At 41.2% G+C, this 13,470-nt stretch overlaps 2 protein-coding genes and 1 non-coding gene across 3 annotated transcripts; all 3 read left to right on the forward strand.

The window, feature by feature from the left end:
* The first annotated feature begins 323 nt into the window (after positions 1-323).
* On the forward strand, positions 324-395 carry trnag-ucc. The gene has a single exon. It is a non-coding gene; the product is annotated as a tRNA-Gly (tRNA).
* A 2,703-nt stretch (positions 396-3,098) lies between these two features.
* On the forward strand, positions 3,099-9,402 carry kncn (kinocilin). The gene is made up of 5 exons (XM_040144227.1): positions 3,099-3,353; positions 5,567-5,635; positions 5,837-5,908; positions 6,739-6,832; positions 8,960-9,402. Exons 1-5 carry the CDS (start codon positions 3,206-3,208, stop codon positions 9,033-9,035), a joined length of 459 nt encoding a protein of 152 aa, XP_040000161.1. The 5' UTR covers positions 3,099-3,205; the 3' UTR covers positions 9,036-9,402.
* A 1,063-nt stretch (positions 9,403-10,465) lies between these two features.
* On the forward strand, positions 10,466-12,893 carry LOC120799219 (transmembrane protein 275). Its single transcript, XM_040144203.1, has 2 exons — positions 10,466-10,744; positions 11,806-12,893. The coding sequence occupies exon 2, from the start codon at positions 11,940-11,942 to the stop codon at positions 12,558-12,560; it is 621 nt and encodes a 206-aa protein (XP_040000137.1). The 5' UTR covers positions 10,466-10,744; positions 11,806-11,939; the 3' UTR covers positions 12,561-12,893.
* Positions 12,894-13,470: the final 577 nt, after the last annotated feature.

Below are 13,470 nucleotides of genomic sequence, written 5' to 3' on the forward strand. Positions count from 1 at the left end.
AGTACTCGTACATCGTTGGTTTACGGGTGGGTAATTTGACGGCTAAACATGCGACTGAAAGAATAAATAGCTGTTTTTCTTTCTTGGCTTGCACCATCAGTAAAGTTGCATTGTTTTTTTATTATTTTGACTTTCTTTTATACATCCACCGAGATTCTTCTTTCAGATTTTCTTGGTGTGTGTCTTGCAGCAGAACGCAGCGGGATCCTTGAAATCCTTAAAAAAAAACGCAAAAAAACAAACCTGGTTTTAGAACATATTTTGCACCCATCAGACGGACCGGACTCGAAAGAATTAGTCGGCTTCCTGTTGAGACTCCCAAGGCGTTGGTGGTATAGTGGTTAGCATAGCTGCCTTCCAAGCAGTTGACCCGGGTTCGATTCCCGGCCAACGCATAACCTTTATCTTTAGCAACGTGAACGACCAGAATATGCAACAAGAGTTATAAGTAATTTCTGTGTATACAGTAGTACACCTGTTCATAACGTTTTGGATTTTTAAAGCAGCACTAGCTTGTAATAAGGCACCGTTTATAAAGAGTTTATGAATAAAATTAATGGCTTTATTAATGGTTAATATCTAATTTACTCTTGATAATGTTTAGAAATCATTCACTAACGCTTTGCAGATCAATTACAAGCCATTAATAACAGCAACCTTTGGGCTGCCAGGTTGCGGAAAATCCTCCTCTAGCATGACACTATGCAAGTACTTCTCTTTCATTACAGAGACATCACAGAGACCCTCCAAGCCATCAAGTCCTTAGTTATAAATGTTAGTAAGTCATTAACAAACGGTACCACGATTCTAACTTTCTTATCTTGTATGCTGTTAGTAAGCCATTAACAAAGGGTAACGGGTTTCTCAATTTGTAATAAGCCATCAGCGAAAGTCAATCGGTCAGCTAATAAATCATTAGTGAAGGGTTCAACAATGATCCATAATAAACAGTTTAAAAATGGATTTTGGTCAAGATGCCCCGCAGCCCTTTTTTTCAGGAGGCGAGTGGTCAAGCAGTTCCCTTGTGAATTAAATACCTTGCTAAAAAGCAAAAGTGTCATGCTGGAGGGGGATTTCCACAACCTTGTAACCCAACTGTTGTTATTAGTAATGGCTTATGACTGATCTATAAGCATTAGTAAATGATTTATTAAACAGTAATAGAGCCATTAATTACAGCTTAACCCTTAATAGATGGGGCCTTACCAGAAAGTGCCACCGTTAAACCTATGTAACGATATAACCGCTCAACGTGTTTGTATAGTTAATCAAATCCTGTGTACATACATTATAATGCAAGTAGCAGAAAATGGAATGCCCATAATTAATTTAATTCAAATTTTTCAAATACAAAACACATCAGCTACAGCTAATAGTTTTTGCACAGTTAGATGGTTGTTACTGCATTATCCATCTTAATTTTTAAAAATGAATGCTGGTTATTATTTCTGCAGATATGCTTATATGTGGAGAGACAAGTGATATTTGATAAATAAAGTATTACAGACAGATTGAAACATGTGGAATAAAATTATGCACCAATGTCATCAGATCTTTTTTTGTTTTTTTTAATTTAAATTAAATCTATTGAAGCTGTTTGTTAATTTATCTTGTAAATTAATTAACATTCATAAAATAAATTCATTTGTTATCCTATTAACCGTTGTTTATGTCAGTCATACATTTTTCTTTGAGCAATCACACATCTCATATCCGCAATCAATTTTCACATCCATTGAAAGACATAAGGGACACATTTGCGTCGGTAATTTGCGGTTATTGCTTCACATATAATGAGTTTGTGCTCAGCCTCCCACACTGATAGCTCAAGGTGTGATGATTGAGGGCAACCAGCCATTTACTGTGTACATTATGTGAACACTGGAGATAGTATGTCACTTCAGTAAAGGGCAGCAAGGCCTGTAATAATTTCCCATAATAATAATAATGATAATGCCCATGTCATATTGTCGTGTTCCCTGATAGAGGTATCTGCATGAATTCTACCCCATAACCCCTGCAACAGAACAACCCGGGGGTCTGGACTGTAAGATAAAATGATTAACAAGTCAGCAAAGATGACAAGGACTTCAAGGATGACAAGGATCAAATTAGTTTATTAAATTAGTTTAATTTTTCAGAAATCTTTCGTTTTCAAGAGTTTTACCTCTTCTCCCCTTCAAAAGTTATTTAAATTACAATCTAATCTATCACTTTTTTTTTCAAACGCAAACGCTCATACAAATATATAACCTTTGGGCTGTCCGTTAACTTTGCTTCATTTTCAAGGCACACAAGACTACCAGAAACTCAGTAGGCATGGACTGCATATGTGACCCTTCCCCTAATTATTACCAGCACTGATTAATAATAGATTTAGACATGTGGCTCTAGAGGAAGATGGAAGGAGTTTATTTGTTGATCGGGAAATATGTCACTGTCTCTCCTCTACCCAGTAAGTTCATTTGTTATCCTATTTACCGTTGGTAATCCTGCTTACCCTCTTTTTCCCTCTGTTGCCATGGATATGCTATTCCTATGGCAACTGCAGGCCTTCGTGGATGGCCTCGGGCCCCCACCTCAGAGGACTCTCTGAACCTTTCATTATACATTCCCTTCAAGCTTGCAGACAAATCACACAAGTAGCACATGCTCTAACTATGTCTCTCTGACTGTCACCCTCTCTTTCTCTCTCTGCCCTGCCCCCTTCTGCTTTTTGTCTCGCTGCTGCTCTGCCCTTGTAGTCATACTACTGTGTCTTACTTTTAAGTCCTTGACGCACAGCACGTGTCCAAGACAGCAGCAGCACATCTGTTGGTTGTTATCGTGTTCATTTTTTGTAAATTGCACTCTAGGCATTCACTGATACTGCATGCCAGTGCTGGTAGGAGGAGGGCTTTGATCAGATTTGTAGCGCGCGTATCGCTGTCATAAGAGTCGACTCCCCAAGCTTTCGAATTTTCAGGGGCAATGGAAACCAGAGCTCCATCTTTAAAGATGCATGAGACGTCTTGCGCAGAGAATAGAGATGGAGGCTCAGCCAGAGAAAGTGTTTCTGTGTCAGAGACAGTGAAACAAGGGAGTGGTGAGGCGCATGCGGATGACAGAAAAGTTGGCAGTGGCGGTGAGGGTCGAAGCAGAATACAGCGCCAGGACTGGTCACTGTGTGTGTATGTGGGGCAGGTGGGGGGCCTCCACCTGCTGAATGAACCCTGTCAGCATCAGGGAGTACCATGGGCTACGGGTGGGTTCAGCCCTGCTCAGCATCGTGGCCGGCTGCATCATCATTGGGGTGTCCAGGGAGTGTGATGCCCATGCTGTAGGAGGTATCTTCCTGGGGGCAGGGGGCCTCGGTGAGTGTGTGTGTGTGTGAGTGAAACTCTTATTATTATTTTTTTTTTGTTAAGAAATCACTGACCCAGTTCTGAGAATGGTATTAAATTGTTAATGTTACTGGTTCTCTTGATTGATTTTTCCTTCGAGCCTCTAATCCCATTTTCTCTGCAGTAATTCTAACTGAATATTGGTGGAAGGTTTGATACTGTGATAGCGGCTTAACCACAATGTTCTGACTAGGGTCCTGGAGACCCTGGGTCCTCTTTAACAGCTTATAAAACATACTTAACATTGTGTTATCCCCCTTGACACGTCACGATTTAATAATTTTTATGAGAATTGCTTGCATACAGGATTTCGAACTGGTGACATGTTTCAGGAGGCCGCTACAGAAACTGTTTGTGGTGTCAGAGACCCCAGCTGTAAATCTTGGTAAAATGCAATGTATTTTCACATGCTCTATGCCTATGATTGGTGTTGACAGTACTTTTTACACAGCACCACACCTTGAAAGGCCAGAGAGGTCAAACAGGGAGTTAATCCTATTTTGGGAATAACTGAGGCCAAATATAAAGTTACGCCACTATGTAGGATAACAGTCCATGTCTTTGTGAATTAGTTATTGGAAAACAAAAGGAATACATTATTTTTCGTGCAAAGCCCATATGACATAGAAAAAATGATTTTTTTTCCTTATTTGGTATAATAACAATGCTTTATAATAATTTCTATATTTTAACACCTTCATCAAAGCTGCCAGCTCAGTTCGTGGCAAAATGAAAGGTTACTACTTAAACACTTTTCTACATATTGGGATTTAATTAGATCAGAAGAAAAATATTTATTGAAGAGAAAATGGTTGATTTTGCAATTATTATTAATTTTTTCATATAGAGCACTGGAATCTGTGAGACCCCATATAATGAGGAAGTGAAGACAGTGTCAATAACACACAAGGGTTAAAAAAATCATTCTGGTTCAAGGAGGACACACTCTGATGATTATTTCTTAAAAAAAAAAAAAAGTCTTTGGTCAAAAGATCTTTGGCCTGTGACATTTTCCATCCACCGTTCTAGAAAAACACACAGTGTCACCATCTGATACAACAATGTGTAACTGGACCCAACTGATAGCCACACTGCACTTGCACTGCCAAGATAAAGGAGTTCCTTAACTGCTCTCCTGGAGAGAAAGAGCAAAGGACAGGGCTTTTGATCTGAGGAGGACAACATTAACATGCATAGGTAATGTGAAATACATTCTCACTGATGATTTGATCAGCGTTCAATATTTAATTTGTCTTTCGAATGTGGACAAGAATGTGGCAAATCCAAACTGTGGACGGCAGTTTGACAGAGACGTTCGCTCTGGCAGCACTTGTGCAGCTAAGTAGCATCTAATTACGTGTTTCGGGGCTTATGTGCCATGATGCCTCCTCCAACACATAGGCTGACTAATGAGTATGAACAGAGTGTTCTCGGCAGATTCTTTTCACTCCTTCTGCAGTTTCATGACATTTTAAGTACAGACATGCATCACAGCCGCCCTCAGGACCTGCCAGGGTTTAATGCCAGCTCTTCTGGCTTATAAGGGAAATCAATAACTTTGCTGAATTGGAGCAGAGTGCCACTGAGAGGCACACAAGCCCTGCGGTTAAGATATTACTATATACTTGGAGTTGAACAGGAAGAAACATCCCACGCTGCATCTGGTACACTGAAACTAATCTGAAGGCTACCTCAGGTCAATTACAGTTTGGGTATAGATATTACATTGAACAATCTTATTGTTGGTCGTGATGTCTACAAGTATGGGGACTATTTTACCCCATGGTGTATCTGAAAGGCATTAATAGCAAATTAGAGTTTGTATTTCAAACACTTGAACGAATTAAATTAACAGATTGCCATAAATTAGAATGTGCAAGGGATTCGATTTATGCTTTTACATCACAGTGACATTTGATATCCTTTAATTATGACATTCTTTCAGAGCCTGCAGTACACAATATTTCCTTCCACTTTGTTTTCAGTCTAGTATCGTGCACATTGCCAAGAATAATTATGATCGATTATTATTTCTTTTGACCACAGATTGTGACAAATGTTCATGCGAATACTGCAATCAGTCTGCTACTAAGCCTTTATTTCATCAATAATGATGAGAGCAATACAGTAAAACAAGTGTTATTTTGTCATTTATCAATTTAATTATGTCTTCTGCTTTCCAGGCCTGCTCATATCGATCTACCCCTTCATAAAAGCCTGGCTGAACATCAACCATATTCTTCCATCCTTTGGTAAGTTTTTTAATATTGTTATTCATTATTTTAAAATTCACTTTACATACTTTTAAATGTAATTACACTTTAAAATCTCGTTCTTCCGTCACATGAGCCACGCAGTCATAACAGCCTGAATTTGTTCACTACATTAATTAAAGAATAATATTTGTTCGGTCCAAGAAACATTTTGGCTCAGAATGTTTCTTAACTTCTCAGAAAACTTCAGAGTGCACCCAACGGCTGCCAATCCCGCTCCTGATCAACCGATAGCAACGCTAAGACCAGAAGGTGAGTATGAGCCTCTGAGCCAGCCTTTCCCTAAACCGAAAAGCCACTAATCAATACAGCTATCATTAAACATTCAAAGGGATAGTGTTCAGCTACTTGATACTGAACCATCGAGTCTGTGTCCGATATTTGTTAATGAAAAATCTGACACTTGTCTGCACACTGCTAACAGTTAACTTCAGTGAGAGAGATGTTGTGTCTAGGTGGTTACGGCAGAGCAGCAGAAGCCACAGAGTGATCATCATGGCTACAAATGAGGTACTTCTGAGTAAATTCCCTCAGTTGAAAAACCTCCTAAACCAAAAAGACTAAAAGCCATACACTCATAAGATGGAAAGGGTGATATTTTTGGGAAGATACATCTTCTTATACTTGCCTTAAATCCTTATACAGCTTGCAAACAGCTCTAGATAGATTTGTTGTGCCTTTCTCCTTGAGATTTTGTTGTCCGTCTACAGTAAGCCATCATAGTGTGATACAGCTGTAAGATTTCCACAGACTGATGAAACATGTAATGTTATACTGACTGTTGCTGTGTGCTTATCTGTTCTCCTCTTTGTGAATTAGATATTGGAAAACAAAAGGAATACATTATTTTTCATGCACAGCCCATATAACAGAAAAAATGAATTTTTTTCCTTATTTGGTATAATAACAATGCTTTATAGTCGTTTCCATATTTTATCACCTTCATCAAAGCTTCCAGCTCAGGTTGTGGCAAAAGGAAAGATTACTACTTAAACAGTTTTTTACATATTGGGATTTAATTAGGTCAGAAGGAAAAATATTTATTTGTTGCTGGGCTTATCTGTTCTCTTGTGGTCTTGCAGGGACTCAGAGTCAACTAAATCTGGAACGTTCTAAGAGTTGTATGGGAACGCTTGTGGAGGGTGGACCAATGGCTGCGGCTAACCCAGCTGAGGGGTATGAGATTGAAACCAACACTTACTGTCTCCTGCGAATATTGTTTATATGCAGTTGTGGATCAGTGATTTAAGAAGTGCTGAGTGCTGAGACATTCTTTTAGTACTTAAAAGGTAAGGATGAGAAGGATGGGGAGGTGGAATGGTGGTACAACACAGAGGACCTCAACACCAGAGGGTTGGGTTCACATCCCATTTGAAGTCACAGCCACAGTCTTTTCCTAAACTTAAAGATTATAATGTTTCCCTCATCTCAAAGTGCTTTGATTGCCTAGGTTTAACTACACTTTATTCAGGTTTTGAACACATCCAGGTTTTAGGAAAAATAGTGCGGATATATTCAAAGTCAATGTTTTGTCGATATGTTGATGAAAACATGACATGTTCAGCCTTACATTTCCTCAAAAACATGATAAGATCATCCAAAATATTGCATATGAACATTATTCTTAGAAAAATATATGAACCGCGCACTCATGCCTCTAAAAGAATACATGCACGCACATGCCCAAAATAATTCAAGGAGGAAAGTCTAATTTACTGTATGCAGATGATTTGCGAGACATGAAGATCTGCACACCCAGCCTAAACACTGGGCGAGCACAAGGTTTTTATTGTTTGAAGTCCTGCCTCTCTGGCAGGCTTAGTGTAGGGCTTGTGGAGTGTAAATTATCCATCGTCGAGCTGTTCGTGATCCCTCAGTGGTCAATGCTGGGCCCAGTTTTACTCATAATTTACATACTGCCTCTTGGAAAACCTCAAATTTTCACTTACAATATCAGTTTCCAATCTATGCATTTTATGTAATTTGAAAGACATTTAGTGACATTTTTTTTTTTTTTGAACATGTGTCAGCACTGGATCACCCTCATCAAGTGGAACCATCCCTTTTACTTACTATAACGACTTCTTAGGAAAACATTCGCGAGGAATGTACTCATGCGTTTATTTCACTGCTCACAATGATCTGACCTACACTGTTTAGATGTGTGTCCGCTTTCATCTCACAAAGTTAATTTTGGGTTTGAGGCAGCCCCTGCGGGGGGGAGTTGATATGGATTGATCGACATGATTTGGTTGCAGATTATTCATGTTCTGTGTTGCCCTTTTTGCGGTATGTCCAGTAACCATAGTATAAAAGAGAATGTGCTGACAGCGAGAATTTGCTGACATGAAGTATGATGCTCTGCCAAAAATGTCACTTTACTTTGACAAGATTACGCTGTCACACTGATTCATGGACAAAATGATTAATCACTTGATATAAATTGCTTGATGTTGACTTTTCATCATGCTATAATTAAAAAGAATTTTTCTTCTAGGAAGTGAATCTCATCTCGACATTTCTATTTCTGCTGCACCTTTTTAGTCTATAGTTGATATGAAGACAGGTAGGTAGTAAACTCATTATTTTTGCAAGTTAGAGACATTTTTTTTATCATAGCACAATTGTCAGTAGAATAGCCAACAAAACACCTTACAATAGAGCATGTGCTTATTTGTTGCCTGTCCAAGCCCATTAGACGAGAAAAGAGGGACTTTCAAAAGTGAACATTACAGTGTATCATTTCCTTTTTATAGTCAAACACTCATTTTGGATTCCATTGCTGCGGTAACCCAGATATCGGATCGATTTCAGTCGTGTCAGATTAGATCAATCATCAACCATGTACGCCACGTGTTGACCAGTGTGCCACCAGACGTAGTATACACATAGACACTGGACTTCAAAACTAAGCATTTTTCACAACACCTGTATCATAGCATTTGTGGAATAAATGTAAGACGCTCTTGACAGTCTCTGCTACTGGTTTCTAGCTTTTGAATAAAACAACAGCTCGATCTAAATATACTTGAAAATAGCCACAGAGGTTTAATGCATTTGACTTTAGTTCAGACTTTAGACAACAAAGCTCGGCTTAAACTGTCCAAACTGGCCAGACAAGGCATTAATATGCTATTTATTGTAGTTCAGTCATTTATAGCTCTGCAAAATGACTCATAAAGAGTTATTGAAATTTTACTCTGCGTCAAATTTTGGATGACTTGGGGGAATAAAGTAATATAGGTTGTCTCAAATGGAAAGAAGACATATTGCCTATGTGACTCGTGCTTTGGTCTGTTGCAGGACATCTTCAGACATGCCGGATGTCTTATCCAGACGAAAACTAAAGCAGTCACCTTCTGATCAAGACCTGCCTTGATGTCATCAAATGATCTGACTGACCCATATTATTCAATTTCACCACTGATATTCTTTATTGGCTTTCTTTCAAATTTGAGACAAAATATGTTGATTTAAATCTCTGATTGATTGTTTTTTCTGTAGATTTGTTGTATCAGCTGTCCTATTTGCTGAGAACACCTCATGATATTGTACCTATGTGGTCTGATAAACATCAGAAGATTAAATTGTGATTGTTGGTGAAGCATTTTCATACTTCCTGACACTCGCTGAAGCAAATCAAGTTTTGTAGTCCCACTCGTTTGCATCTCATCTCACCAATTAAGAAATTATTATGGTTGTTATGTGATGATGGGACAAATACACAATATAGCTGGCATGTGTTTTCTCATGAGCAAAACAAATGGGAATACATGCATGTGTACACACACACACACACACACATGCACAAATAGCTACGTCTGTTGCATGCACACAGTGAGCTGCACCCCTGCAGTGAAACATAATACATTGATATTCAGGACAGCACAGGCAGAATGGCTGCTGCATGGGAAGTGGCATGGGGAAGAATGCTGTGCTCTGACAAAAAGTGTGACGTGCTGTGAGGATGAATAATGCCAGGCCGAGTTGATGGGTCTCAGCAACAGGAGCCCGAGGAGTCTGCGGTGGCTTGATGACAACCAGCAGTTTGATTGTCAGGCCTCATATAACAATGCCTCGCCACAATCCCTCTGTGTCTGCAACTGGAGGGGCACATAATGAGGGCTTAATTGAACACCATCCGGAATGGGTTGAAGTGACTGACAATTGAAACACGTGAATATATATTTTTACAAAAATCAGTTTTTTTAAGCTTCCATATGTGCCAACCTATCCAAGCATGCACTTGTCAAGGGGAGTGAAACCCACTGGACCAGAACCGGGAACCTTTAAAGGGTCACTTCACCCCTAACGGTGTCCAGCCACATAGATATACATCAGAGGCTTGATCAGGCAATTGTTGCCTAATTCAAATTTCAGAGGGGAAATAAGGGTTTTCAAAAGAATTGGTGAAAGAACTAAAATTTTGCATGTTGCCTTCGAAAAATCTGCAACAAGTAAAAGTAACAGCCTTCACCTTTATTTTTTTCTTCTCACAAACGCACGCACGCGCACACACCAGGTTGAACAGTGGTAGAGGATGGATCGGTGAGGAGGAGGAGGCAGGAGAGTCGCATCCAAAAGGACCACGGAGGAGGGCAGATGATCTGTGTGGCTAATATCAAATGTGAAAAAAAGAAAGTGATATAACGACTTCACACCGACCGCCGGAGGGATTGCTCCACCAATATTAGCGCCCCCCCCAACCCCACATTTCCGTTGCCAGATGACCTGTCAGGTGCTACGTGCGTCTCGGTGCACATCAGGAGCAGCGCACGGTGTCGCGTCCGTGTGTCAACACAGAAGAAATGCCATCTCACCTAAGTGATCTTCTCTCTCCTCTCGGATTTTATACTCCTCAGCAGGTCGGATTGCCTTGCCCCGTGTTTCCGTGGCCGCTGATTGAACGGCTGTCATGACATGTGCCCTCAGGACCGTAAAGCCACGACAGCAGGATGAAAAGCCCTCGTTTGGTGTTTATGCGTCCTTTCGACCTCCCGGTAACTACACCCGGTAATTGGCCCGAGAATCGCGTTGAAAATACACTGATTAAACAATGGAAAGACCTTCTGTTTGTCGACATTAAGGGTAAGATGCTTTTACGATTTCATTTTAACCGGAATGCAACACATCCGTGCAGTGAACATGCATTTAGATGTGTTCTAAGCAAAACCCAGTTCATAAACGCACCGTTGGTAATTATAGTCAGGATCACGGAATTACCGACGTGCACATTTACGGAGAAAGGATCTTCTCCCCACGTCCTCTCTCTTCACTGCATGCTCTGGGCGATGGGCGCGTGCTTTGCTGAAGGGTCCGATTTGACTGCAACTAAATAATCAAATGTTATTCCCCAGTGGCCCAGTTGGCACGAGCGGAGCAGCTGCATCGCGCCCATTTAAAACCGCACGTCGGGAGCAAAGAAATGGGGAATCTGATCAGTCAAGTTACATTTTAAGTCGCACAGGGGGACTTTTTTAAATTGGTGCAGGAAGAGTCACAGGGTGCACGCATCTCAATTATACTGAGGCTTGGTTATCACGTTATCGTGCTCTATCATGCTACGATGTAAACCCATGAACGCTCCCACCTCTAAACTGTCACGCTATTATGATTTATTTTCATCTTTACGTATCTTTCATGTTTTCCTGTCTATGCCGTTTTGACATATAAGTGTGACATTCTAAGCAACCTAATGTAACAAATATTGAAGCTAAGTTTAATTTTGAATTCTAGGGGGCGGACAGATCATATGGGACAGGCTTCAGGTGTCAGCAGAATGCACTATAGGTGCACTGCGAGTGCCGTTCAGAGGCCAACTCCGACTGACACAGTGGCCAGTGTTTCCTACCTGCAGTTGCTCGGATATTTATAGTGATATGTCAGATCACAGCCTTTCCAGATATTTATCATTTAGAGGAGTAGCAGGGCAGAGGGATGAATGTCCAGAGCCCCACATCCTCTGTCCGGGAGGACACTTCACTATGCCCACAACGATCATTAGATAGCTGTCCGGTGATACCGTTGCACAGAGCCAGAGCAGTGTAATGAGTGCACGTATCAGAGGCACAGTTTGTTATCTGTCAATATGTGTATGTAAAAAACAAAACAAAAAAACTCTAACAACTGTCATGTGTTGTCATTTATAGACAAAGATGTTTCCCTGCTGTGAATTGGACACAGTTCTTTTAAACATTGCCATGGCAAAGATTTTGGACTGAAACACAGGGAGATCTAATCACACTGAGGAAGAGAGAAAGAGCGAGCGCCTGGAGGTGAAGACATGGTCATCTCTGATAGAAACACCGGCACTCCTGTACCCAAAAAGGAGCCCCAGAAGAAGAAGAGGAGGAAGTCTCGCCCTCACGGCCTGCCCTCTCCGGCACTCTGCTGTGCCTGTGGCCTATGCATCATGCTGGCTGGACTCAACATCACTCTGGTGGGAGCATTCGCCTTCAGCACACTTGTGCCTTCCGCCAACCCCCCGATCATCATCGGACCTATCCTACTGCTGGTGGCCTTTTCCTTTTTTGGGGCCTGTTGCGTGTGCAGCCGCCTCCCCCCTCCTCACAGCTCACGGAGGTCTAAGGTGGGCGGCAGGGGCACGGGGTTGATGGGACACGGCGGGCTAGCTGGTGGGGCAGCATTTGAAATTGAGACCAGCGAGCACACGCTGCAGGATACTACAGCTGTGCAGCTCAGCCCCACATCCTCCCCTGGCTCATCCCGGGCGTCCAGCCCGGAAGAGGAGGCTCCAGATGCGGCCCTGCCAGGCACCTGCAAGCTCTTCACCATGGACACCAACGGCCCTTCTTCTGTTTCCGCCACTGCAGTCTACTCTACCTCCACAGCAGCAGGAGGGGAGGTGAGGCTCAACCTGCCACGTGAAGAAGTGGTCACCTAGCAGAGCAGGAACTCTTTCAAGGAGTGTAAATATCCTTCTGCGTCGAGGGCTTGCTGAGTGTGATTGTGTAGTTTACGTATTGCCATATTTCTGGTTGTGACAAATTCTCAGCGGTATGCTTTTGATTTCTCTTGCTGTGCAGCCAACTGGTAATTAGCATGCAAAATCAATTAAACATCCAAGTATTTGTGGAGGGTTTGGAATTCAAATTCCTACCTCTCTCGTGCTGTTTTCCTCCAGGTCTTTTTTTTTTAACGTGGGGCATTATGGAAAGTTTTCCTGTAGAAATCAAACTAAGTGTCTGAAACAATAAACATTTATCTTTCATGGTCACTCTGGTTAGTGGAAACCTCGGCTGTCAGCAGTGCATTGAGAGGGCTCTCCTGAAAAATGTGATTGTTGATGTGTTCTCTAAAGATTACATGCGAAAGGTCAATATTGAGAACCAGAGTTGACGTGTACAGGTATGTATGTAGTGACAGTTGGCATTTTGTATGTTATTCTCAGTGCTGAACTTGTTTTGGGGGCATAAAATATTATAGGTTACAGGGGTCCCAAGGCAGTATTGTCTCACCTGAGATTAAATCCTTGGCATTCACAGTTGTTTTCACAAGTAAGTGATTACACACTACTTGTCTACAGCCAGTACATTTGTAATGAACAATGGTGCATATAGAAAAGTGTGTTTTGGAAGCGTTATTCAGAACTGAAGAAGCCTCTTGGATGAGAGGTGAAACGTCTTCAAGTATCTACGACCAAGTCCAGTTGTCCTCAATTCAACTCTTCTTGAATTATTCTTGTACACCACAGTTTTGACAGTTTCTGATTTCACATGCGCAACTCAAATCGCAGTTTTAAGGTCACGTTCACCATAGTTTTTTTCAGCATTGCCTACACAGTGTAATGTGGT

This window comes from Xiphias gladius, chromosome 14 (assembly GCF_016859285.1).
Source record: "Xiphias gladius isolate SHS-SW01 ecotype Sanya breed wild chromosome 14, ASM1685928v1, whole genome shotgun sequence".
NCBI classification, from domain to species: domain Eukaryota; kingdom Metazoa; phylum Chordata; class Actinopteri; order Istiophoriformes; family Xiphiidae; genus Xiphias; species Xiphias gladius.